Source organism: Pteropus medius, unplaced genomic scaffold (assembly GCF_902729225.1).
Source record: "Pteropus medius unplaced genomic scaffold, Ma_sr-lr_union100, whole genome shotgun sequence".
NCBI classification, from domain to species: Eukaryota; Metazoa; Chordata; class Mammalia; order Chiroptera; family Pteropodidae; genus Pteropus; species Pteropus medius.
In genome coordinates, this window is record NW_024351730.1 from 7,111,115 (window position 1) to 7,138,769 (window position 27,655).

General features: G+C 33.3%; 1 protein-coding gene and 1 pseudogene across 15 annotated transcripts in view; one reads left to right on the forward strand and one right to left on the reverse strand.

The window, feature by feature from the left end:
* The window catches only part of FRYL (FRY like transcription coactivator), a 271,172-nt gene that overhangs the window by 92,815 nt on the left and 150,702 nt on the right, over positions 1–27,655 (reverse strand). For 11 of the 15 annotated variants that reach the window (XM_039845152.1, XM_039845153.1, XM_039845156.1 and 8 more), the window contains 7 exons: positions 19,845–19,924; positions 19,393–19,473; positions 16,863–17,031; positions 16,485–16,577; positions 9,369–9,467; positions 8,262–8,363; positions 2,243–2,287 (listed from right to left, as the gene is read on the reverse strand). In XM_039845152.1, coding sequence (XP_039701086.1) covers positions 2,243–2,287; positions 8,262–8,363; positions 9,369–9,467; positions 16,485–16,577; positions 16,863–17,031; positions 19,393–19,473; positions 19,845–19,924 — 669 coding nt within the window. The remainder of the gene's footprint in view (positions 1–2,242; positions 2,288–8,261; positions 8,364–9,368; positions 9,468–16,484; positions 16,578–16,862; positions 17,032–19,392; positions 19,474–19,844; positions 19,925–27,655) is intronic. The other 4 variants (XM_039845167.1, XM_039845164.1, XM_039845166.1 and 1 more) reach the window with 1 other exon arrangement.
* LOC120588425 (uncharacterized) lies at positions 26,868–26,986 on the forward strand (annotated as a pseudogene).

Consider the following 27,655-nt stretch of genomic DNA (forward strand, 5'->3'; position numbering starts at 1 on the left):
TATATGTTTGGTAGCTACCGATAGCTCAAAAGTAAGCATAAGTAAAAAAATCTTGAGCCATTCCTTATACTCTTAAAACAAAACGGTAAAATAGTAGAATTGTATTAGTACTTCTAAGAACTTCAAAATTATATACACATTGACTAACTGATGGTAAATGGTTCACATAACAATAGTGACATAATGATGGAAGGATTACTAATCTAAGCAGTAATTCATTGCAACCCATACACAGTTAAAACCTAAAACACTAAATGCTGTTATAGACATTTGCATTTATGAAATAATGTAAAATATTATTGAGTGATTAATCTTACAAGAGGAAATACGGAATAGTGGGTTAAGAGCATGGACTCTGAAATTAGGAATGACTGGCCAATCCTCACCCTTGGATACTGTTAAACTGCTTGGTGACGTATTTTCCTCATCTCTAAAATGGAAATAATATGATACCTACCTCACAGATTCAGGAAGTAATTAAGTGAAAAGCAACTGGAATACTGCCTGGCATAAGTTAAATGTTCAATAAGTGTCAAGTGTTATACTATCAACATTTTATTATGATCAGAATATTTAAATTATTATTATTTAGAATTAGAAAAGTATTCCATTTCAATCACAATTTGATCGACCTCTTCTTCATACTAGCTATTACAAAAAGCAAAGTTCTTAAATGATCGGTCACGTAATGAGATTTAATTGTGAATACTTAAAATGTAGCTAATCATCAAGTTTTCTAGGAGAAACTCTTAATGTTGGTTGTAGGATGCAATGATTGCTATAAAATAGCATTTATTTCATTTGATTAGGGGAATTTCTTATTGTTAAACAATGATTTTATATATAGCAACAGACAAAAGGGAGTTTTTGAACACTAAGTAATTTTGCCATTCTATTTTGTTTTCTTAAGATACAGAATAATGGACATCTACTACACACGATTAAAAGCAATGCAAAAAAGGTTTAACAACTGAGGGTATTTTTACAAAAGACAACCACTAGAAAATATAATTTTGTACATCTATCTATATAAAGATTTGATATAATTAAGAATATAGTATCAATTACTCTGCTGGTAAGTCTCAACATCAATCTCTCCCTCCATTCCCAAATCTATGATTCTAAATTTCAAAAACCCTCCCCAAACAGTTTTCTATTAATTAGTTACATGTAACTAAAGTAACATATACTGTATATATGTTACTAATATAACAACCAAGATTCCTATGGTACTTTCTTTTCTATCATATCAATTTGTTTTCTATCATTTAAATCCAAGATCTCAAATAACAAAACATGAATTCAATGAGTTTTATGTACACTCCAAATAATACTTTCACATTATTAAATTATATTTTCAAAATATTAATATAAATTAATATATAATAAATTATATAGTAAAAATATTTAAGTCCAAATCCACATAAAAATTATTCTCATATAAATGATTAATAAAGTTTTTAGATTATCTTATTTTAAGTGCTGAAGTATCTAGCATGAAAAGTAAAACTTGATTCTCAAACTTTCCAAGACGGACTACTATATTTACAAAGCAGACTTACTTTATATGAACAATGCCAAAACAACAAGATGAAAATCAATGATTAATTGTTTATTTGGCCACTACCATGCTGCTATCATGTCCAAATAATAAAAACACCCTAAACTGACCTGAGCCTTAAACAAAGATATATATTTCTCTAGTTACAATTTTGGTCTAATGTGAGGAATCAGATTACATTAACAAAAATCCAATAATTTTAATATATAATAAAGTTTTGATATGTCAGTCAAATATGCTCTTTGGCAGCAATCTTTAAATGTTTACCTTTTTATCTACTGTGAATCTCCCCAAAATAATTTGTTTAAAACCCAAAACAACAGGATAAGAGTTTAAAGTGTTACATCAAAATCATATTTAAAATCTAAGCTACTGTCTCCTTCAATTGAAAACTTTTTAAAGTTTCATTTATAATGGCTAAAGTAAATTAAACAGACTTTTAAAACTGAGAATTCTGATTAAGAGTCAATATTTATTATTACTTCTATCAAATTCATCTTCTTGAGGCCACATTAATATTAAACTTGTAGAATGCTCCTGGTGTGTGTTAATCTTCTTTTACAGTAGGAGAGGCAGGCTTGAATAAATAAATTAGACATGCAGTGCAACAATAGGGTAAAAAAAAGCCACACTTGAAGGAGATAAAGCAATATTTTACTTTGTAGCACCGACACAACTCACCTGGAGTGTTTCTATTTGTTTTCTGATACTGTTGTTAGATGGCATCTAAATAAAGCAATGTGAAACAGCAAACATAAACATGAGATGCAGCACATGCATGTTAGATGAAAAATAAGCACAAAACAAGACAGCTCCTCACCAAGGTCTCTATTTAGAAGAAATTTGAAATTTCCAAGACAGTGGCCAGAAACACTAAGGAAAAAAAAATTCTACATTTGGGCATCACGGGATACGTCTATAGCACCCAAACTGAGAGAAAACACTTAAAATTTTAACTAATTTTTCCTCTTAAGTCACTGCAGCTGAGTTCAAACAAGTTTAAATTTTTTAAAAGAAAATAAGTATACACTGTAGGAAAAAAAATCTCCAAATTATTTTTATATAGCATATACTCTTACTAATCCTTTGTCTCTCTCATTTACTCTTTAGAAACTTTAAAACCGTTTTTAACATAATGACCTCAGCTGATATAAAAATAGAATGGGGAACTCTCAAATTCTATCTGGAACAAAAATAACAGATTTAACATTTTCAGTGAAAATAAACTGATGCTCTCTCATGTTATTTATGGGCCTACAGGACTAAAGCTCATTTTTTATGGTCACCAATTTCAAATACTAGTATAGTTTTTAAAAACTGCACAATATCTTAGTGTGCCTTGAAAATGTATCACATTTTTTCTTACAATTCTAGAGAATAATGCCTTTTTAACATCCCAGAATTATAGCCAAAATATTTACTTAAAATATTCAGTACAACAACATTCCTTATAGTACATTAAAAGGTAACATGGGACCAGAAAGAGCAAATGTTATGGAACTGGATGGATCTAAATGCAAATCTTGTCTCTATCATGTTTTGGCTCCCTAAACATGGGTTACTTATTTATTTTCTTTCATACTCAGATATAGTAAAAATTAAATGAGATACTCTAGAGGAACTAGTATATAATAAATACTAATAAAATTAATTTTAAAAAGTAGCAGGTCTAATAAATGGAAAACATAGATTTTTTTTGAAATTAAGAGATTACTTGAATCTCAAAACAAAATCAATTTAGGTAAGGCCTTTATCTTAACCTATATTTCATATATATATATATATATATATATATATATATATATATATATATATATAAAATAAATAAATTATATCTATCACAACAGAAGGTAGTTTTTCCCTGAATGCTCAGTTCCTTACCTCGACTACACAGCATAGCCACAGTATCCAAAACCTAATAAACAGGAACCAATTCATAAAATTTCTGCTGAATAGAGCCTTAATGTAAGTTAAGGGTTAATGGTTAAGACAACTATATTCCAAATATTCATGCTAAGTGGCTCTTACCTCCTTTAGCCTGGCAGATTGACATAGCCATTAATGAAAATGAACAACATGCCAGAAATATTTAACAGGAGGTAAGGGTTCAAAGAAAATAGAGCATTTTAAATGAAAGCCTTAAGACAAAAAAATAAAGTAAAATAAAGTTAAGGTACTGCGAAAGAATTGCAAATATGTTAGGGGGAAACGTAGATATATAAAAATAATTCCAACGAGCAACAGAAAAGTTTGAATTGTCATGAAACAAAGCAAATTTCCGGGAACACTTAAATGCATGTCTTAAAATACTTTATTAATAGTATAAAAAAAAATCGAGCTTCCGATTAAGATGGCAGAGTAGGTATACACTGTGCTCACCTTCTCCTGTGACCACTTCAAAATTAAAACTAAATTACAGAACTCTCATTGAGAATCACCTGAAATCTAGCGGAATAGAAGTCCTATAACTAAGGATATACAAAAGAGACTACCTCGAGACTGATAGGAGGGGCAACGATGCTAAACTAGCAGGTCCCACACCCACGTGTGGGAGTTAAAAACTGGGAGGGATATCTAGGCTGCAGAGGACCCCCTGAGGAGCGAAGGGTCCAAGTTCCACACCAGGCTTCCCAGCCCAAGGTTCCAGTGCTGGGAAGAGAAATCCCAATGACTTCTGGCTGTGAAAACCATGGAAGATTGTGGCTAAGTGAGAAAAGGGAGACATTCCTCTAAAGGGTCCACACACAGACTTACTCGCTGACAGAGAGTCGTTATGAGCTCGAGCCCTGGGGGAGCGGCTTGAAAGGTGCCAGGGACATGTGGGGAACAACTGAATTGTCTGGCTGCTAGGGGAGGGCTGGAGTGGCAGCTTTCTTCCAAACAGAAGTGTTGGCAAAAGCCATTCTTCCTTCGTTAAGAACTCCTCCCACCACGTCTGCTCAAGAAGGAGGGTACCATATCTGAGTCTCTATCATCATGGATAACTCCATTTGCCCCACTCTGTGATTCCGAGACCTGGCCCACCCAACATTCAGGCCCACTCAAGCCACTTCCAGTAGCTTTTCCATAAAAATAGACTGTCTTGGCTCATGCTGCAGACTTACCTAAAATCTCTGAAAGGTTCACAAAACTCAAACAAGTAGCATCTGGCCTTGGTGTGTCCTATACCTCTTGCTAAGCAGCCCCAAACCCAGCACTATCAGCATCAGCCTCAGTTGGCAATTTAGCCGCTTCCAGGCACCTCCATGCCCAACACAGAGAGCATCCATCTGCAGATCACTTTGTAACTCATAGCAAATGGCCCTAGGCCAGAGCACAGGCAGCAGCTAACCTTGGCCTGCACTAGAGTCCCTCCCAGGAAGCCCCAGAACCAACACACTCAGTGGCCAGCTTCAGACCACACTAGAGCACCACCTAACTACCACCACAAATGACACCCCCAAAGGACAGACTGCGTAGGCACCGAACCCCACTAAGTGAATCCCGTGCCATAGAGTCAGCCCCTGCACAACAGTTCCACCACTGTACTCATGGCCAGTCTTCACAAGCAATCAGTGTGAAAGTCAATCTCTCCCACTGACACGCCAACAGCAACCATGGCTCAACTACAACAGGAGAGAATATACAACCTACACAAGAAACACACCTGGAACACCCGGCTCTGCTGACCAGGGTGTGCCACTGGGCCCCACAGGACACCTGATATACAAAGCCACTCTACTAAGCCAGGAGACACAGCACCTTTACCTAATACACAGGAACAAAACAGAGAGGTAGCCAAAATGAGGAAACAAAAAAACATGTCCCAAATGAAAAGAATAAAACAAGCTCCAGAAAAAGAACTAAACAAAATGGAGAAAGGAATCTACCAGATGCAGAGTTCAAAACACTGGTTATAAGAATGTTCAATGATCTTCGTGAGACTTCAACAGAGACAGAAAACATAACAATGAGATAGAAAACATAAAAAAGAACCTATATGAAGAAACAATGACAAAGAACTTCCATAACTTGGCAATGTAAATAGACATACAAGCCCAAGAAGCGCACAGAGTCCTGAATAAGATGAACCCAAACAGGCCCACAACAAGATACATCATAAATAAAATGCCAAAGGTTAAAAACAAAGAGAGAATCTTAAAAGTAGCAAGAGAAAAGCAATTAGTTATCTACAAGGGAGCTCCCATAAGACTGTCGGCTGATTTCTCCACAGAAACTCTGCAGTCCAGAAAGGACTGGCATGAAATATTCAAAGTGATGTCAAGCAGGGACCTACAACCAAGATTATTCTACCCAGCAAAGCTATCCAGACAAGAGCTTCCCAGACAAGAAAAAGCTAAAGGAGTTCATCACCACCAAACTAGCATTACAAGAAATGTCAAAGAGACTCTTTAAGAAGAAGGAGGAAAAAAAATCAAAAATATAAATAATAAAATGACAAAAACCATATATCTATCAATAATTATTTTAAATGTGAATGGATTAAATGTTCCAAGCAAAAGGAACAGAGTGGCTGAATGGATAAGAAAACAAAACCCTTACATATGCTGCCTACAAGAGGCTCACATCAGACCGAAAGACACACAGACTGAAAGTAAACAGATGGAAAAAGATATTTCATAAAAATGGAAACAAACAAAAAGGCAGAGCATCAATACTTACACCAGACAAAACAGACTTTAAAACAAAGGCTATAATATAACAAGAGACAAAGAAGGACCCAGTAATTCTACTTTTGGGTATTTAGCTGAAGAAACCCAAAACGCTAATTTGAAGCATCATTTACAATAGCCAAGGTATGGAGGCAACCTGACTATCCATCAATGGAGGAAAGGATAAAGAAGTGGTAGTTATGTACAATGGAATACTAGCCATAAAAAAGGATAAAATCTTGCCATCTGCCACAACCAACAGGGATGATTCTAGTGGGTATTATGCTAAGTAAAATAAGTCAGACAGAAAAAGACAAACAATATATGATTCCACTAACATGTGGAATCTAAAAAACAAAATGAACAAAGAAAACAGAAATAAACTCACAAATACTGAGAACATTTTGACAGATGCCATATGAGAGCAGGGTTGAAGGGACAGGTGAAAAAGGGGAAGGGATTAAGAGGTACAAATTGGTGGTTATAAAATAGTCATGGGAATGTAAAGTATGGCATAGGAAATATAATCAATAACATTGTAATAACCATGTATGTTGTCAGATGGGTACTAGATTTATTGGGGTGATCACCTTCTACGTTATATAAATGTCTAATTACTATGTTGCACTCTTGAAACTAATATAATATTGTATGTCGACTGTAATTTAAAAATAAAAAAAATATTTTTTTAAAAAGCAGAACTGTATTACTCAGAAAATTACCAATTCTCTTTCAGTACTTTTATCTGTATGAATTTTCAAAATGAGGACAGAAAACAGTGTAATTAAATAAACAAAAACTTATTATGTAATTAAATAAACGAAAATGTAATTAAATAAACAAAAACTTATTTTCTGGTTTTAAGTCAGAAAGAGTTTAATTAGCATGATTTTGCCCTGGGAATTTTCATATATAAAGCAAATAGAATATATCAATTCTCATCCAAGCATGAATAATATCAATGTATATCTAGGAGGAAAACAGCTAAAAATGTTTTCCAAAGACTTATATTTTCTGCATACCCTACCAAGAAATCAAGATTATTTTTGAAAATGATGCCTGAAATCATGAAAAAGATAGATAGGATGATGTTGTCAAGTGGGTCATTCTTTAAGTGCAAAAAGAAGAGCCAGTCCTACCTCTCATAATACCACAATAGCTGTCATTTAATCTGTCTGTGCCTTGCTTTCATTGTCTTCAAAGTATAAGGTTTCAGTCTTAACCCTGACTTAGAGGAATAACAGGAAGTGAAAGGTCATGTCTTGTAAGCGGATATTTGAATATATTAATCTATGTATCGACAGTATTAAAACCAAGCGTTCACATGACATGCAGATGAGGAACATCCCCACGTTCTGTCAGTCATGAAATGTGCTCCTGTGCATGGAAGAAAATGAAATCCTGTTAGATCCTGCTAGCAGAGCACCCTGCTGAGGTGATGATCCTTCCAGCTCACACTTTTGTTTTCACTACAAAGAGAGACCAGACATGGACGTGCCAGACAATATTAGTAACAACTGTCCCTTGATCTAAAAATCATTTCAGGAGCTTTTACATCCATGCTGATCCAGTGTGACATGTTTAGATTTGGCTGGGCATATGTACATTAAATGTGCTATTAGCAATATTTTATTATCAAGGCTTTTATCATATTATTCAGACTTGAGCTAACATTACTGAATTTTTTCAAAACAAAACACAAAATAAGTATCTGGAGAGTTTTATAAGATTAATCACTACTCTGTAATTCTAAAGAGATTTACTGACAAATATTGCCAGATCTAAGATAATATAAACAACAATCATTAAAAATGTACAATTTGAATTTATAATGTACAAACCAAATTTTCAATCAAAAGTTTATTCATTTCTATACATGATTCCCTATAGATGAAATGAAGTATGTATAAGAAAAGGAATGTGGTAAAGTATTACTATTTAAATGTACCAAGAGTATGAAAAGTTTTTTTAGGTACTATTCAATGTATACGCATAATTGAATATACTACAGTCACTCTTCACAGGTCATAAATAAGATTATGTCTTACCTTTAAATGTGACAAACAGTTCTGTAGGAAAATATGCCAGTTATTTAAAAAAAACTGCTTCTGACTGACACATAAAAGGCAGGTAATTAGTGGATATAGAGCCTGTAGAAGATAGGAAAAAGAGAGAATTAACACTTTCATGAAAAAGCACTGGACTTGTGAATTGTATTTCTTTTATCCTCATAAACAAGGAAACTACAAAACTCTTATGCAGTTTTTCCATTTGCAATAAGAAATATGATCTTTCAGAGAAATCTAACAAAGAATGACAAAGGGCAAATTTTCTATAAGAACAATTCTTTGACCTATCATATCCTCCCCAAGTTAGAGCATGATATTATTTTTTCCCTAGAGCCATTACTCCCTCAATCAGTACAGCAGTTATGAACATCAGCCCTGGGATCAGAGGACAGACTGGCATTAAAGTTTTAGCTTTTTATGTGCCAGGTGTGCCAAGTGTGCCAAGTGTCTGACTTCAGAGAGGATACATTAAGAGCTCTAAGCCTCAGTTCTCTAAAATGTAAAGTAGAGAATAATAATCACACATATCCTATACGGTTATGAGGTTTAAAGCAAGACATAGGATTCAAAGCACTTAGCTCAATGCTTGGCACTATCAGTGTTTATTATTAATATTAAATTTCTATCTTAAGTGGTCAAATATTTACAGAGAAATCCCTCAAAGTTATATGAAATGGGGGGAAAAATGCCTTAAATTTCTGAAAAGATATAATTAGACAATGGTTGCTAAATAATCTGATGCTTCAGAATGTAATTTATCATCATGTAAAATAAAGGAATTTGTGGTTTAATACAGGGATACATTCAACCTTCCCCATACTATAATATATAATTTAAAGTACCTGTCAATCCAGGCAAATATCTATAATGAACTCTGAATGATCTATCAAATGCAGAGCTAGTAAAATCAAGAATAGGAAGTTCTAAACAGAGCAGGAAAGAAATATAAAAAATTTGCCCTTATATTACACTTTGGATACTTTACAATATCAATTTTTACAATTCTCTTAAATCTCCACTGAATTCATAAATCAATTACTAAAACTCATAATTAAATATGTAAAGGTTTAAAATGTTTCTCAATACCAATGAATGCTTCTTTCTGGAGCTCAGTTCAAAAGTAGTCTGATAAAGCATCTCCACAAAATTTTTCAAACAGGGAACATTCACTTCATTTTTAACAGCCTAGGTAAAAAGATAATGCAAAAAGAAAAAAATGGTTACAAATGTTAGCTTAAACTACACAAGGATTATAAGAATTTTCTGTAAAGTTTGAAATTAGTTAATAATTCACTGAGACTCTCACTGAAGTACAGTACTATTATGTGCCAAATGATCAAATGTTAAGTAAATAAGATAAACTTGGTCCCTGCCCTGAGAGAATGGCAGAGAATACAGGCAAGTGAACAGGTACAACAGAGGCTATAAGAGGAAATTCTCAGACGAGGCCCCTACGGGAAAACTTTACAAGGAAGTGACATCCAAGCTGAACCCACTATCTCTTATCTGAAAGACTGCAATAGCTCCCCATTGATCTGGACTTATCTCCCATGACTCTGCCCCCTGCACTGGGATCAAGCCACATGAGCTAGTAGCGTCTTTGCCGCTCCTAGAAAAAGATGTTCTTGCTTCAGAACATCTGCACTTGTTCCTTCTGCCCATAAAGATCTTCCCTGAGATACAGAGTTCCTTTAGTTTTTACTTAACAGTCACCATCTCTTTTAAGGTGATGGTCCTTCCTAATTACTCTATTTAAAATTTCAACTCCCTTATCCCTTTGGCAGTTCTCATGCCCCTACCCTGCTTTATGCTTCTCCACAGTACTTACCATCGCCTTTATACTACAGATTTTACACACTAGTTTACTGTGTTTTCCTCAGCAGGAGTACACTCTAGGAGCAAGGAGTCTCCTACCTTGGTCATTGATGCCCTGTGCACAGAAGAGGCCCTGACACACAGAGACAGCTCTCAATACATATAATGTATGAATAAGCTGATTCAAACCAGGCAAAGCGGGGAAGGAGGTAACTAGAGAGGCAAGAATGTGTCTGGCAGAAGTAGCTCTATGTGCAAAGGCAGGTGTTATGGTTTGGATTGTGTCTTTACTCTCCCCTCCCCCGCTACAAATTCCTGTGTTGAAGTCCTAACCTCACATACCTCATCATAATGTGACCTTATCTGGAAATAGGTCATTGTAGACGTAATTAGCTAAGTTAGAATGAGGTCATATTGGGGGTAAGGGCTAATCTAACATCCTTAAAAGGAAGAAGATTTGACACAGATACGCACAAAGGAAAGCACCATGTGAACAGGAAGGCAGAGATGGAGACAATGCTTCTAGACACCAAGGAATGCCAAAGATTGTCAGGAAACCACCAGAAACTAGACAAGAGGCATGGAACAGATTCTCCATGAGACAAATTTTTGTTGTTTTAGCCACCTAATTTGTGGTACTTTGTTAGGCATGCCCTAGCATACTAATAAACCACAGAAGCAAATATGGCATAAAGAATTAGGCAACAGAGTAACAACGGACCACTGTAAAGGGTCTTTCTTCCTACAACTGGCTCCATTTGATGAATTACCTTAAAGACTATAACCTAATCCCAGTTAAACATCTGGAAAAACATATTTTCAGATAAGAGGGAAGCACAAATAACAGTTTGGCATGGAGAAGCAGTAATGGAAACCATTTTCAGGAAAAGAAATAGGAGTACATGCACTAATAACAGATGAAAGCTGACATAGTTTTATGAATTATAGTGTTTTCTTTTTGATAAAATTAACCTTATTCACATGGCTAAAAACTGGGGTGGGGGCTATGTGACTCAAATAAAACTATAATTCAATACTTTTGTTTGTACCCATTAAAAAAATCTTCAAATATTTAACTATAAGTAAATATTCAAGACAGGTTAAAATCATGCTAATCACTTCGTCATTAATATTTTAAGTTCTTAACTTTTCTTACAATTTCCTGTCTACCTTTTCTAAACATGTTCTGATAGGACCTGAATATTACAAACCAATTCAATTAATTCAATATTAAAAATGAAAGCAAAAACATTTCACTTTGATTCTGAACATGAAAAGAAATGTTTTCACTTTGAAAAATTTTAAATAGAATAAAATCTGAGTAAAAGAAATGTTACTAACTTCCATCTCTAGCCAAGATGGTGTACAGAGGACTAGATTTACCCAACACTTGAAATAACCAAAAAATAAACAAAATATATGAAGTGATACACAAAGCGCTGTACATACATCAGTCAACAAAATAAATAACATATAAGGAATAAAAAATAAATGAGGTAAGTCCTTTGATGGCTCGTCTTACTACCTCGATAGTTTTCAGGAAAGAAATGGAAGTATACTGTCCTAAGATTCTTATACTATACACAAATGATGTAATATCGCTTGAGGTAGGCAGTGATAAATTAAAGATGTATAACACTAATATGGCAAAACAATGAGCTACAACTAATAAGCCAACAAAGGTGATAAAATTCGATCACAGAAATATTCAATTAATCCAGAAATAAGCAGGAAAAAAAAAGAAAAAGGGAACAAGGACTGAATATGAAAATAAAAAATATAATAAGAGATTTAAAATAACTGTATCAATAATAATCAAAACTAAATGGATGTGGTCTCCAATTAAAAGGCAGAGATTGTCAGACTGTATTAAAAACAAAAAAACAAGACTCGACCCTATCCTGCCTACAAAAAATGTACTTTAAATATCAAAACACAAGAAGGTTAAAAGTAGAAGAATGGGAAAAGGTATATATACTTACACAATCAAAGGAAAGCTGAAGTGGCTCTATCAATAACAAAGTAGATTTCAGAATATTACCAAGGAAAAGGAGGATTACTTCAAAATAGTAAAGGTGCCTAATAATAGAGCTTAAATATATACAAAGTAAAAACTGGTAGAACTGCAAAGAGAAATAGACCAATCTACAGCTAGTTACAGTCAGAGATTTCAATATTCCTCTGTCAAAAACTGATAGGATATGTAGATATGAAATCAGCAAGGTTATGACAGACTATAATAATACTATCAAACAATTAGACGTAATTGATATTTACAGAACACTCCATCCAACAACAACAGTATGCAAAGTCTTTTCAAGTGCATATGGAACATCCATCAAGATAAATAATATTCTGGCCCGAAAAACAAATGTAATGCATTTAACAGGATTCAAGCCATACAAAGTATGGCCTGACCACAAAGTATTCTGGTATTATGGCTTGAACAAAGTATTCTCTGACCACAAATTAAAAATGAATAACATAAAGATCTCTGGAAAATCCCCAAATGTTTAGAAAGTATGCTTCTAAGTAACCCATGGATTTCCTAAGGGGCATCAGAAAGTATTTTGAGCTTTATGAAAATTAAAACATAAGATATCGAAATTTGTGGGCTGCTACTACAGAACTACTTAAGAGGGAAATACATAGATTAAACGCTTATATTTAAAAAGAGGAAAGGTCTTCATGACCTCAACTTCCACCTTAAAAAACTAGGTAAAAATAGCAAATTAAAACCTTTCTCAGAAGATAGGAAATAATAAAAATCCAAGCAGAAATCAATAAAATAGAAACTGAAAAATAGCATTGATAAAGTCAAAAGCCAGTTCTTTAGGAAGAGTAATAACTTCTAGCCAAGCAGATGAGGAAAAAAGAATAAAAGTCACAAATTGCCAATATTTGGAATGAAAGAAGTCACTACAGATAGTAAAGGTATTTGAAGAAAATAAAGGAATATGATGACCAACCTTACACCAATAAATCTGATAATCTGGATGAAATGAACAAAGTCCTTAAAGATATGAAAGCTCACTCAAAACAAACAAACAAACAAACAGTATGAGCAAACCTATGTCATTTGAAGGAAATTATCTGGAAGGAAATTTTCCACAAGAAAAATTCCAGGCCAGAAAATTCCTGGAATTTTCTAGAGATATTTCTAGAATATACAAGAGAGAATCTAGTATATTCTCTCCAACTCCAAAGAAAGACATAAAGCCAATTGTGCACAAACTCTTCTGACACTAACTTGATATTCGAACCAAAAAAGGCATTAAAAGAAAAGAAAACCACAGAACAACAGCCTTCATGCGCACAGACAGATGCAAAACATCTTGAAAAAAAAGTTTATCAAATAAAATCTAACAATATAAAAAAAAATCATCGTAATCAAACAGTGTTAAACCCCAGGAATGTAAGGTTGATTCAACAATTGAAAAATCAATTAATGTAATTCATCATATTAACAAAAAGAAAAGGAAAACCATATGATTATTTCAACAGAGGCGGAGGGACGCATTTAACAAAATCCAACACTCATTTCTGAAAAAAAAACTCTTCAAAAACTAGAAATGGAAATAAATTTCCTCAATATGATAAAGACATCTATGAAAAAGCTATATGTAACATAATTGACAATATTTGACAACTTTTGCCCTAAGATGTAAAAGGAGGCAAGGAAGTCTGCTCTCATTATTTCCATTTATCATTATACTGAAAAGTCCTAGCCAGTAAAATAAGGCAAAAATAACACATACTAAAAAGTATTTTGAACATTTGAAAAATGGAACTTTAAAACAATGGCATTTACAATAGCCTAAAAATATAAAATGCCTAGAGATAAATTTAACAAATTATGTTCAAGATCTGTACACTGAAAACTACAAAACATTGTTGACAGAAAATAAAGACCTAGGTAGAAGGAAAAAGATACTATGCTCATGAATTGCAGGAATCAATATTAAGATCTGTCCTCCCGACTTAATGAAATCTTAATTCAAATCCCAGCAGTTTTTTTAATTGATTAGGTGATTTTAAATTTTATATTAAAAGGCAATAAACATAGAATAGCCAAAATAATTTTGAAAAGGCATAAAGTTGTAAGATGTACACTGCCTGCCTTTCTAAACTTACTATAGGAATTAAGATAGTATACTACTGATAAGTACATATACAGAGATCACTGGAACAGGATAGAGTCAGAAATACATGGAGTTGATTGATTTTTTTGGACAAAGGGACTAAAGTACTTGAAAAGAGTTGTCAACAAATGACCAAATGGTGCTGAACAACTGGGTATCATATGCAAAAATGAAACAAAATTTCAATCTACAGCTCATACCATATACAAAATTAATTCAAAATGAATCACTGACCTAAAAGTAAACTTTAAAACCAAAATCTAGGAGAAAACCTTTGTGATTTTGGGTTAGTCAAAGACTTCTTAGATATGATACCAAAAGCATAATTTATAAAAGAACAAACTGATAAATCAGACTTCATCAAAATTAAAAACATCTCCTTTTTCAAAGGCATAGTTAAGACAATGAAAAGACAAATCATGGACTAGGAGAAAATATTCACAAAGCATATCTCTGATAAAACACTTATATCCGGAATATATTTAAAACTAGAAAACTATATGTTTCAAAACATAATCAGAAAACAAATAATCCAAAACAAAAATGGGAAAAAAGACTTCAACACACATTTTGCCGAAGAAAATATATGGGCAACAAATAAGGACATGCAAAAATGCTCAAAAGCCATTAGTCATTAGATAAATGCAAATTAAAAACCAGAATGAGATGCCACAACACACCTATTACAATGGCTAAAATTAAAAAGAATGGCCAAAGCAAGTGTTGATGAAGATGTGGAGGCAAGTAGAACTCTCACATGCTGCTCATGGGAATGCAAAATGGTATAACCACTTTGGAATACAGTTTGGCAATTTCTTTAAGAGTTACACATATAACTATCATCTGGTCCAGCAATTCCACTCCTAGGTAAATACCCAAGAGACATAAAAGGATATATACGTACACAGACTTCTACATGAATGTTCATAGCAGCTTTACTTGTAACAGCCAAAAACTGGAAACAACTCAAATATCCCAAACCAGGTAAACATATAAGCAAACTTTGGCATAGCTATACAATGAAATACTACTCAACAATGAAAAGAGAATATACTGATATATTCTACAACATAGTTGGAATGCAAAATAATTATACAGAGTAAAAGAATTCAGAAAAGAAAGAGCTCATACTGTCAGATTCCATTAATAGAAAATTCTAGGAAACCCAAAACTCTATAATGTAGAGGAACTGAAAGATCAATGGTTTCCTGAGAACAAGGTGGGGTGAGTGAGAGGGGGGATTAAAAAGGAACACGAAGAAACTGAGAGTGTGATAAATAAATAGGTACTTTATTATGACTGTGGTGATGGTGTCATAGGCATATATATGTGTCAAATTGTATATTTTAAATATGTGTAGTTTATTGTATGTCAACTTTATTTCCATAAATCTTTTAAGAATGTGTGTGTATATATCATTTATGTAGCAATGTGCACTATGCTGAAAGTGAGTAGCATATCACATACTACACAGAAAAATTGAGTGTGTGTGTGCGGGGAGCGGGAGACCAGGAAACAAAAAACTGTTATAAATTTCATTACTATATATATGTCATTACTAGTAACTGCAATATTAGTTTTGAATAACACACTATATTACACCAAAAAAGCTTATATAAATCTGCTTCCCTAAAAGTTATTGCAATCGTATTTTTTAAATGATTCAGAGTACATATTTTGACAGGTATGATCTCACAACAATGACAGAACAGAACATTTAAAATTGAGACAGTGCCTTACTGTTAAAGTGTACATGGCTGAAACTTATCGGTTTTCTTTAACCAATGTCACAACAAACAAACAAACAAACAAACAAACAAATAAATATATATTTAAAAAATAAAAAATAAAATAAAATTGAGACAGTCCTGTAAATTCCAAGATGTATGTTATAGCACTTTTAAATTCTTCAGAAGCTAAAACAGCCGTCATTTTGTAAGGTGAGAAAGCCATGAGTAAATACAATATGTTCTATTGGGCAATTTGAAGCAACCATTACTGCTAGGTTGCAGATACTCTGCCCTCCTAACAGTCTCTGAATCTTAAGGGCTTGTTCTCTTAATTAAAAGACTGATCAATGCTCTTCTGCTATTTGTCTAATAATCATTTTCCACATACCCATGTTACATTCAAATTTCCACTTAACTGCCCATGAGATTACCACAAAGGAAGACTATTTCATGCAGCAACATCTTGAGTGAAGAGATACTTTTAAAATATAATATAAAAATAAAAGTATACTCACAGCAGCTACAGGAATAAGAATCTCCACAAACAAACCAGCAAGTGCATGTTTTATATCTTTATCTTTTACTTCTAAGAAATACTGAGCACACTCCTTGAGGGAGGAAAAAGGTACATCAGATTAACAAAAGAGAAAGATTCAAGAATTTTTAGTATCACAATAATTTTATAAACACTCTGGAATTTTACTAAAAATCTAAGGTCAAAACATGTTCAAATTAAAAAAGAAAGTTAACTCAAACTTGCGACAATTTAACACTTGTAATAAGGAATTAATAATGATGTCAGTAATTTATCTATATATTGTTTCTTTTTAAAAGTCATGATGAGCATTTAGCACTGTTAGGCTAAATCTGCTGCAATTGAGAAGATGTATCACCTGCATAAATTGAAATGATGCTTCAAAATCTTCTACAGGATACATTTTCACTCTGAAAAATTTCATTCCCATTATTAAGCTGATGACGCTTTGTACCACATGTGGACTTTGTTCCTTCTGTCGCAATTCTTTTAATTCCGTCATAAACTTCTTCCTCACAGCCTGAAATCTTTAATACACACAGATACATAATTTCATATGAATTAAAAATACTAATTTCCTACATGTTATTTAAAGTTGAAATCAAAAAGTGTTTTACCTAAACATCTTCTCCTTTCTCTGCCTTCATCAAAATTACCAGAAAAGTATACAGAGGAAGACAAAATTATGTTATTCTAAATTTCCCGTTCATTTATTTTAAAATCAAACATTCCTTAAAGAGAGTAAGATTTCTTTATTCCCATATCAGCATCGAAACAGCACCATTACCATTTAATAATTCATAATTACAATAAAAATAAGATCAAATAACCCACCCATACAACATCCCCGTGTAAATCAGAGTGCGTCTCCAATTTTTAAGGTTCCCTCTTATAAAGTCTGCAATCTGAGTTATATGAAGAATAGACTGAAGACTACAAATTTGTTCAAAGAGGTAAACCAGTCAATTGCAGACTAATAATTATCGCTTAAAATTAATATCTCACTACACTGAAGAAAAACTAAAGAAGTGTGAGAGGACACAGGTCTCAAAGTCTGAATAAGCTAAAGAATCAAACTGCTTTCAAAATGTGAGCACCATCCTGGATTCAAATGACCACAGTGTTAAGTCACTAAACTTCTTTGCTTACACTGGAAAAAATATATCTAATACTTTATTAATCAATAATATATCATTTCCCCCTCTATATATTGTGTAACTAAAGAGATTACTGTTATTGTTACTCGAGGAAACCAGCTCCTGAAAGTTAAAATGATACATGAAGCGTACTTTCTAATGGTCACTGACTTTAGTGGGGAAAAAGAAAATTACATATTAATAAAATATGGATACACGATAGGATGTATAATTCATCTATTTCCATCTGAGTGTTGGAGATTACAATACCATTTTCCATGAAAACATTCTTTTGTGTTTTATAAAAATATATATAAAGTAGATAAAAATCTTACCATTGCAATAATTTAGAATCCAAGGGTTTTTCTTTCACTAATTTCTCATGGTAATTATTAGTTACTACAGTCAAAGGAAATGCAGAGACAACATTCTTACACACCTCCCGGCCTTTCTCCTCTCCCCTTTCGCATCCTATCACCTGCTCCCTCAAACTTCAGTGTTATTGGCCTAACCTAATGTGGCTCCATGCGCATTTTCTTCCATGTTCATTATATGTATGGGCAGAAAACACCTCAATGGTTCTCTACATACATGGCCATTTGGATTTATAATCCTTACCATCCTGGAATTAATTTAGCAGTGATGCAGTGTTCTCCTGGATTCAACTTGCTAATATATTATTTAGAACTTCTAATCTGTATTCCTGATAGAAATTCATTTTTGATAAATAAAAATAAAAGAATCATAAACTATTACACCATAAATAAATAAATCATTGCTTGTTTCTGTGGTTTGTGCCTATGTGCCTAAAACAGGGATTCATTACTGATTAAAAATTAATGAATTATTAAGATATTATTTATGTGCGAATCACATAAAATACTCTAACTGTTCTAAGCTCTATAGAACCGATTATACAAGGATCTCTTGTATATTACAAAGAATAAAAAAAGTACTAAATAAAATATACTACTTAATATTAAAATCTAAACTACTAAAACATGAACAATACTTGCCCTCTTAGAATTTAGAATGGTTTTTATTTGATGAGTTTAAGGCCAAAGACTCTTCAATGGCATGTGGGAAAATCTGAATTGATACTTTATACTTTATTTCCCAGTAGCGACTAAGGAAAATCAAAATCTTCCAGTCTTTTGAGCAAACACGGGATACTAAAGACAAACATCTTTTTAGTGTTTACTATGACTACAGTACAACACAACTCAATGAATGTAACTCCTAATGAATAACCTGTTCATGGAATAACCTAATATCTTTTGTTTCCTTTTCAGTATCTCATCTACCTATTCAAAACTGTTTATAGTATTAAAACCAATAGGATAATTAGAAGGAAGAGAATGCATTGCTATCTCAGAAACAAAAGCACTCAACTAGAAAATGTTGAAAGTAATCATTAGTTCCCTAGAGTTCCAAAAGGAAGATTTTTAAAAAACACTTCAGACGGAATTAAAAATAGGAAATAAGGTAATGTTCTGAGTAATCTTGGCAATTTCTGACTACCTTGATTCAGACATTTATGGAAAACCCAAATAAATGAAAACAAGCTGTGAAATTAAGGTATAGATGTTACTTTAAAATTCTCTAAGGAGTATAACAGCTTAGTAATAAAAGGTAGAGCAGATTTCACAAGAACTCTATGAAAAATATCGTAGATTTAAAACTGTCAGTGTCTATAATACTAGTAATGAAGCATTCTAAAATGAAAAGCAAATCAAAATCAGTGAAACTTACTTCGATTGGGTAAGAACCCCTATCACCTCTGCATATAAATCTGCAATAATATGCACATTCCCAGTGTTGGTTCCTGAATATCTAAAATAAGAGAACAAATGTAGTATTCATTAAATTTTTCTACAAATTCTCTTTCTTAATAACTGAAAATTCCTTAGAGTATTATATAATTTTCTCTGAACATTCATTTATAGAATGATTTAAAAAAACATTTTAAAAACAAATTTCTCACTAGATTTTAATTTGCCATGAAATTTAACAAATCCAATCAACAGTTTTAAGAATTTTTACAAAATAGTTCATATAAGCATTTTGTGTGGATTTTTTTTTTAAAAAGGAAGATAACTGCTTTGAACACTAAAAACGAATGATCAATGAGAGTTCAAAGTATATTAAACACTAAACCTGAACTATACAAAAAAGCAACAATCTCAAATTTGTAGTTTACTTACCCTTCCTTATGTTTAAAGTGCTTGAAAGCTAAGTTTAGAACTTCATGAACTAAAGGATCGGGCACAGGATGAACAGGAATCTAGAATTTTAAAAAAGTCAAATGAGTTAGAGCTAAATAGGTTAGAAGTCTTATGAGTAGTCTCATCATTTCAACTAATTAAACAATTTTAATTTTCATGGTAATGATTCATTAATCAGTCTTCCCATTGTCCAAAATGCCATTTTTTAAAATGTTAGTATTTTTTCTCTAAGAATTTAGTTGAACACCTATTTTAACAAGCTCTAAATTTAAGAATATGAGCTTCGTAATCACAAATCATTGAAATATGGACTATGTAGCAGAAAAAGTAATCATTACTGTTGTTACTAAAACTGTTACCATCAGAGAGTTAAAAACACATTCAGGTGTGCTCTGTAGCACCTAGAGAAAAAGAGCCTTTGACGGAGCCAGCCCTATATTTCATAGTCCAATTTTCTATAGCAGGATCCACAAAAGACACTTTTCCAAGAAATTTAAACTATTTATGGCTTTATTAGTATTAGAAATTTGTTATTTGAATCTCTGTTCTTTTTAGTTCTTTAGAAATTACACTATAATTCCTAACATGTAAAACAAATAAAAATATATAAATCAGAAATTAAAATTCCTGCCCCTTCCCCTGAATATAATCACACCTGAAAACTTGGTATAGATCCTTCCAGACTTCCTCCTACACAATAACCTGATTTTTTGCCACCGCACTGCATTAGCATGACGCACACACGCACATGCTCACTCACACACACCCCCTTATTTTTACTTAACAGAATGATGCCTCCTTTTTCCATGTCAGTACTTAGCGCCTCATATTTTCTAACAGCCATATAATACTGAGTATACATGATTTATTTAACGTGCTCCTATTAATAAACATACAAGTCCAGATTTTCGATATTCAATATACAACTTATACAATAAACATTTTGCATAATTTCATGGGAAAGAATACAAAAAGAGGAACTGATGGATCAAAGATTATACAAGTCACCACTGATATCGATTCTAGTTCTATGTATGTATGTCCATTTTTGAACTGTCAGTTTGTATAGGTCTGTGCTAAAATCATGCTGTCCTAATTATTAGAGTTTATTAATAAATTCTGATGTCTGGTACTGCAAGTCCCCTTTATTTTTCTTCAGAGATATTTTGGCTATTCTTGGCCTACTGTTGTTCCGCTTCCGATTTAGGGTCATCTTTTCAAGTTCCACAATAACTGTTAAGATTATTATTGTAGTTGCAATGAATCTATACATCAATTTGGGGATAATTATAGTCATATATTTACGTGGAATATCTTTCCACCTCTTTAAAGGCTTTCAGCAAAGTTTTATAATTTTCTACTTTTGTCCTTTGTTATACTTATTCCTGAAACAAATATATGAAGAGATGCTTGATTTCATTAGTAATAAGGAGAACGAAAATGCACAAGATATCATTTTACACCTATTCGATGGGGATATATAAAGTCTGACGATACCAAATAGTAGAGATAATGTAAATGACTGAGGTTTCATATACATTGCTGGAAGTTTATATAGGGTGCAATCAAGTGAAGAGAATCAAAGTACGCCACTGCCAAATATGGCACTTTGGCAAAAGGATTATTTTGAGCTGAAGGCAAATGAGAAACAGCAGATGCAAGGAAAGCTCTCTAATCTTCCCCCTTTCGAGATAAAAACAGTCTTTCCCATACTGAGCAGAGAATAACCATGATCACTGGAAACAGAAAGCTGGCACTGAGGTGGGTCTGAAAAAACATATCTTACGAAATAGCCCTTATCTTCCCTTAGTTTCCCCCAGATATTTACCTCCTTACAATTTACCTTCCTTAGAATTAGAAGCCCAAACCATTTTCCTTTGTCATGTCACTTCCCTACAATGTATTGTTCTTCGTTAAAGTAACTTCTTGGGTCTAATCCTTCTTTCGATCTTTACTTTTTCTTTATGAAGGCCTCTATATATTATTCAAACATATATCAAAACATTTTTTTAAAGTTAATGGAATAATTAACACAAAAATCAGTATACTGGTAAGAGAAGAGTCAGGAAGTGACCTAGGAGAGAGTCACATAATTAGGCTTAAATTGTAGGTAATAGTCTAGTTCTCTGAGTCTCAGATGGTAGGCTCACAGGTAACCACTACACTGTAAACAAGTAGCCATGCAGAGATCAGTGACAATAGTGTGTCTTGAATCAAGATCACAATTTATCGAATTCTGTGGGTTTGCGGTCCAATTAAAACAAAACAAAAAAATTCTACATTTGCTTAAAATTATTAACAATATAGAGTCTAGAACACCTCATCAATAGGATGAAATTTTAATAGAATATTAAATATAACTAAGAAAGCTACAAATTAGACTGGGGAAAAAATGTTAGAAAATTATAATTATTCAGAGATGGTCAGAATGATTCTTGAGGGTTTAATAAAGGAGAGATATTTAAAATGAAGATAAATTATTTCATACAAAGATAAGTCAGAAGTCTATTAATGGGGGCTAAATTTAGTCCTGAATAATTATCAGAAACTAGTTTGAAATTAATAAATATGAGAGAAACATTAGATAAGAATAATCACATTTAAATTGTAATGAAGGACAAGAAATCCAATAAGTAACTATTCACTTACATTAATTCTTCTCAATGAGGTGACTGAATTCACACAACACTGAGAACACTGTCATCACTTCTAAAACACTGTTCCAAGCAGAGAGAGGCATGGCAGCTGACAGAGCTTTAAAAGGCTCATGGTTGCATGTAGTGGTCCAGTTTTCTCAATATAATTTATTGAATAGTCTTTACGCCAAAAATGAAACCAAGCCACCTTCTTACACCATATACAAGAATAAACTCGAAATGAATTAAGGACTTAAATGTAAGACCCAAAACCATAAACTTCCTAGGAATAAACATAGGCAGTAAACTCTCTGACATTGCTCCTAGTAATATTATTCGTGATATATCTCCTCGGGCGAGGGAAACAAAAGAAAAACTAAACAAATGGGACTACATCAAAATAAAAAGTTTTACACAGTAAAGGAAACCATCAACAAAACAAGGACAACCTGCTGAAAGGGAGAACATATCTGCCTATGATGCACTGGTAATGAGTTAATATCCAAATTTATCAAGAATTCACACAACTCAAAACCAAAAAAAATAAACAATCTACTTAAAAAATGGACAGAGGACCTGAATAGGTATTTCTCCAAAGAGGACATACTGATGGCCAACAGACATATGAAAAGATGCTCAAGGTCACTAATCATCAGAGAAGTACAAATTAAATCTACAATGAATATCACGCCACACCTGTCAAAATAGCTATCATCAATAAGTCAAAAAACAAGTGTTGGTGAGGATGTGGAGAAAAGAGAACCTTCGTGCACTCTTGGAAGGACTGCAAATTGGTACAGCCGCTATGGAAAACAGTTCGAAAGTTCCTCAAAAAAGAAAAAATAGAACTACCTTATGACCCAGCAATTCTACTTCTGAGTATTTATCCCAAGTATTTATCCCAAAACACTAATTCAAAAAGATATATAAACCCCTATGTTCACTGCAGTGCTATTTACAATAGCCAAGATATGGAAGCGACCTCAGTGTCCATCAACAGACAACTGGATAAAGAAGTTGTAGTACATATACACAACGGAGTATTACTCAGCCATAAAAAAATGAAATCCTACCATTTGTGACAATATGGATGGTCCTAGAGGGTATTATGCTAAGTGAAATCAGAGAAAGATAAATAACATATGATCTTACTTATAAGTGGAATCTAAAGAACAAAACAAACAAAACGGAAACATGCAGAGAACTGACGATTGCCAAACAGGAGAGGGACTGGGGTAGCCGGGTGGAAAAAGGTGAAGGGACTAAGAAGTACAAATTGGTAGTTTCAAAATAGTCATATGAAGTACGGCATAGAGAACATAGTCAATAATATTGCAATAACTATAATAGGGCCAGGGGGGTACTAGACTAATTGGGGAGATCCCTTCATAAATTATATAAATGTCTAACCACTATGCTGTATATCTGAAATTAATATAAAATAATACTAAATGCCAGCTCTAACTGAAAAATAAAATAAAAATAAAAATAAAAGGCTCATGGTGAACTTTTACTCCAAGATTGATGGCTATATTATAGCCTCATCTTGGGTAAGTGGCTCAGTATTTATAGTTACCAGAGGAGGATGAGAAAGAGCATTTGTCTCACATTCCTAGAATTAAGACTGTCCTAAAGGCCTGTATCTGGAATCCAATTTGAAGAAAATGCACTATGAGGGAGACTCTTATACTGCCCTATCACAAAATCAAGTAGGGGTTAAGCAAGGAAGCAGCCATATCCAAACTCTACTTTTCTAGGTCTCAGAGAACCTGTTAAAGGTAACCTGATAATACAAGAAAGAAATGAACTTTATTCATCATTTTGTGGAAGTTGAGATTTAAAAACCCATGTTTAATAAATCTAATAACAGGGAAGAAACTAAATTTATTCTACATAGTAAAGGTCAAGAACTCAGAGACTCTAAAAGAACAGTCTTAACCTTTGTTCCATATTAGTAAACTGAAATTTTGAACCCAGAATTTATCTAACAATTAGGGATATTTAACCAGGATTTTTTGATTGACTGCATAGTTACAAATAGCTTTTCAACCTTTTATAAGCAAACACATCCAATCATTATAAAAGTATAGCAATTACATCTTACTGATATAGGAATGTATAGAAAGACCTGGGTTTTGGGTTATTCTAATCAAACCAAGGCTTCTCTTTTTACTAATTATGTATCCTTGAGGAAGTTTCCACTTCCTCACCTGTTAATTGCAGGTAATAGATTAGAACCCTATTATTACTAGCCCTGAGAGAATGCAAAATTGGATGTATTAAAGACTGGTTCTTGTCCTCTTACCTTTTCCACCCTTCTCTGAAAGGGAACAGACCAAAATTCTTACCTCCTAGGAATGTAGGGCAGATAAAGGAACTAGAATATAGGATGGAGATATTGAGGACAAGGCCTGGCAGAGGGAAAAAAGGCGGGAAACAAGAGCCCATTAGGGCAGCAGGGAGGCAGATGTACTCTCCTAGCCTGATCATCCCTGGATTGGGCCAAAAAAAGAGCAGCCCCAGGTAACAAAGAGGTTACTGGAATCACTGGAGTTGATTCTTCCCAGTCAGCACTAATTATCCTATTAATAGTTAAAACAGAGCAGACATCTACCACCAGGTGATGCCAAACTTTAGCCAGGAACAGGTTGTGTTTGCATCAAATCGCCTGACTCCCAGAACTTACTCCAGAACTCACAGCACACACAGGCTGGCTCCAGATGTTTCTGTGACTTTGCAAGAATGCAACACTGCATTTTACATGTTTTAACTTTTTGTACCCCACCTACTGTGCTGTGCTGTGGTTTTACCATATTGATTTCCTCACAGGGATGTTTGGCGTGCTCTAGGCCAGAGATAATGAAACATAAGGTGACTTAAATCTATAATTTCTCCTAGTCTATATTTGCTCCAGTTACGCCCAAAGACCAACAGTGCCAGAAAGACAGGGACACATGGCCTAGCTATGCTGTGTGCTCTTCATGATTTCCACACTATCACACCATCACTTTTTATTTGCCTGTGTGCCAGGTATTAGTTAGCCATTTTGTATACATTATACACAACACTTACAACAGCCTTTCAGGTATTTGTCCCCCATTTTACAGGTGAGGAAACTGAAGTTCAAAAGTTTGTGCGTACTTCTCTAGAATATACTGTGTGCCCAGTTTCTGATATATGAAAACGCATTTGATCAAAGAAAATGAGAAAGACAAAACTTTCAATTTTGTTCACATTAGAAACAAAAGTGAAAGAAGAAATGCATCTTACCGTTAATTTTTTTTGGGGGGGCGGGAGACTAGAATCTTTATTTAAAGAATGAATATTATCAGAATGCACATTCTTGAACTCTTTTTCTCCCCTTATTTTCAACTGAATTTAAAAAGGGGGGAATCCTATTTCAGTTTCTAGAGAAAAAGTTCTACTTCTATGGAATAATATTCCCATCTTCAGTATCATGAATTTTTCAGATCTCATTTTGTGTGATTTTAGAAGCAGCTCTAATTCTACTTGAACATTTAAGAAGCATATATCCCAAAAAATACCCAAGTTTTAATCCAAGGTTATTCCTATGTCCAACTCCCAAAATTTAAAGCTTTTATCACATGATGAAAGTGAAAAACAACAAAACTAGGGTAAGATATGGATACTGGGGAATCAACAAGGCTCATTCATTACCTAAAAGATCAGCTCTCAACAAAAAAGGTGAATGAATAAAATTCATGTCTTAGCAAAATTACGAATAATCATATAATCTTCAGAACTGCCTATCAACATCTAACATGTTAATTTTAAATCTGAAAGTACTAAAGATCTACTCCACCTTCTGATACATCACAAAAGCACTGATAAAACTAAGCAAAGAGCTTGAAATGGCTCACAGACCTGGTTTCCCAATCTTCTTATTTGTTCCAATAAATATGTCTGACTAAAATTCAATATAAAAGAAAATTGCTTTGAACTTTCTAAATGCTACATTGCTGTTTAAACATGCTTTTATTACATATTTTAAAACCTTTGGTACTAAAGCGCTAAAATTTGTAGTCTGCCATGACCCCAAAATTATTCTTCTGACTTTCCTGAAAAAATAAAATGAGTCCCCTATCATCTTGAATTAATTTTGTTCCTCCAGTGAATCAATCACACTAATTTCATCACATTTATATTAACTCAATTCTTTGTCTAACTTGTTATGATTAAAATTTTAATTTTATAAGATACTAGCCATTTCATCTGATTTCATATCTCTGATTTTACCAATAATTTTACTTTTATTATTAAAGGGAGAAAACTTGTAGTAAAAAAATTAACTAGTTTTATAATCTTAAATTACTAAGAACATTTCTTCATCTCTAAAATGAAAATAGTCTATGGCCATGCTACCCTGAACAAGCCCAATCCCGTCTGATCTCAGAAGCTAAGCAGGGTCGGGCCTGGTTAGTACTTGGATAGGAGACCACCTAGGAAGACCAGGTGCTGTAGACGTAAAAAATTAAAAAATAAGGGATTGTAAGCTGACGAGGTCCTTGCAATCTGTGAGGTCAACCAAGGATTGCCTCGCCTAAAAAACAAAACGAAACAAAACAAAAAACAAAAAGCAAAAAAGAAAAAAGAACAGATAACATATATTAGGCACTTTCCATGTCCCAGGCATTATCATACTTAATTCTCATGATTCTACAGTAATGGCACTATTATCATCCCTCCTTAACAAAAGAGAAAAGAGTTGGTGGGTAATTATTTGCCCAAGTTGCACAAGCAAGTAAATGACACAGTTGGGATGAAAATACTTGCCATGATTATCTCCCAGAGCTTATTCTAATGACCAGCTGGTACAAAGGATATGGAGTCTTTATGAGTTCTAAACATGTGTGATTATCACTGAAGGTATAACAAATTATTCGAGAAACAAATAATTTCTAATATATGAGGTCAAAGACTAACCCACAAGGAATATTTACTCCTCCTTAAGACTGAACCGACCATGTAGCAATACTTCAATGCTCCTAGGACTATCTCACCAAATTAAAACTAAATCATATTTTAATATGTGTATATTATGTGGGACAAAGTAAAAGTCTTATTAAATTCAAGACACATTATGTTGATTACTCTCCAGATCTATTAAACCCTATATCACTTTGACATGGAAGA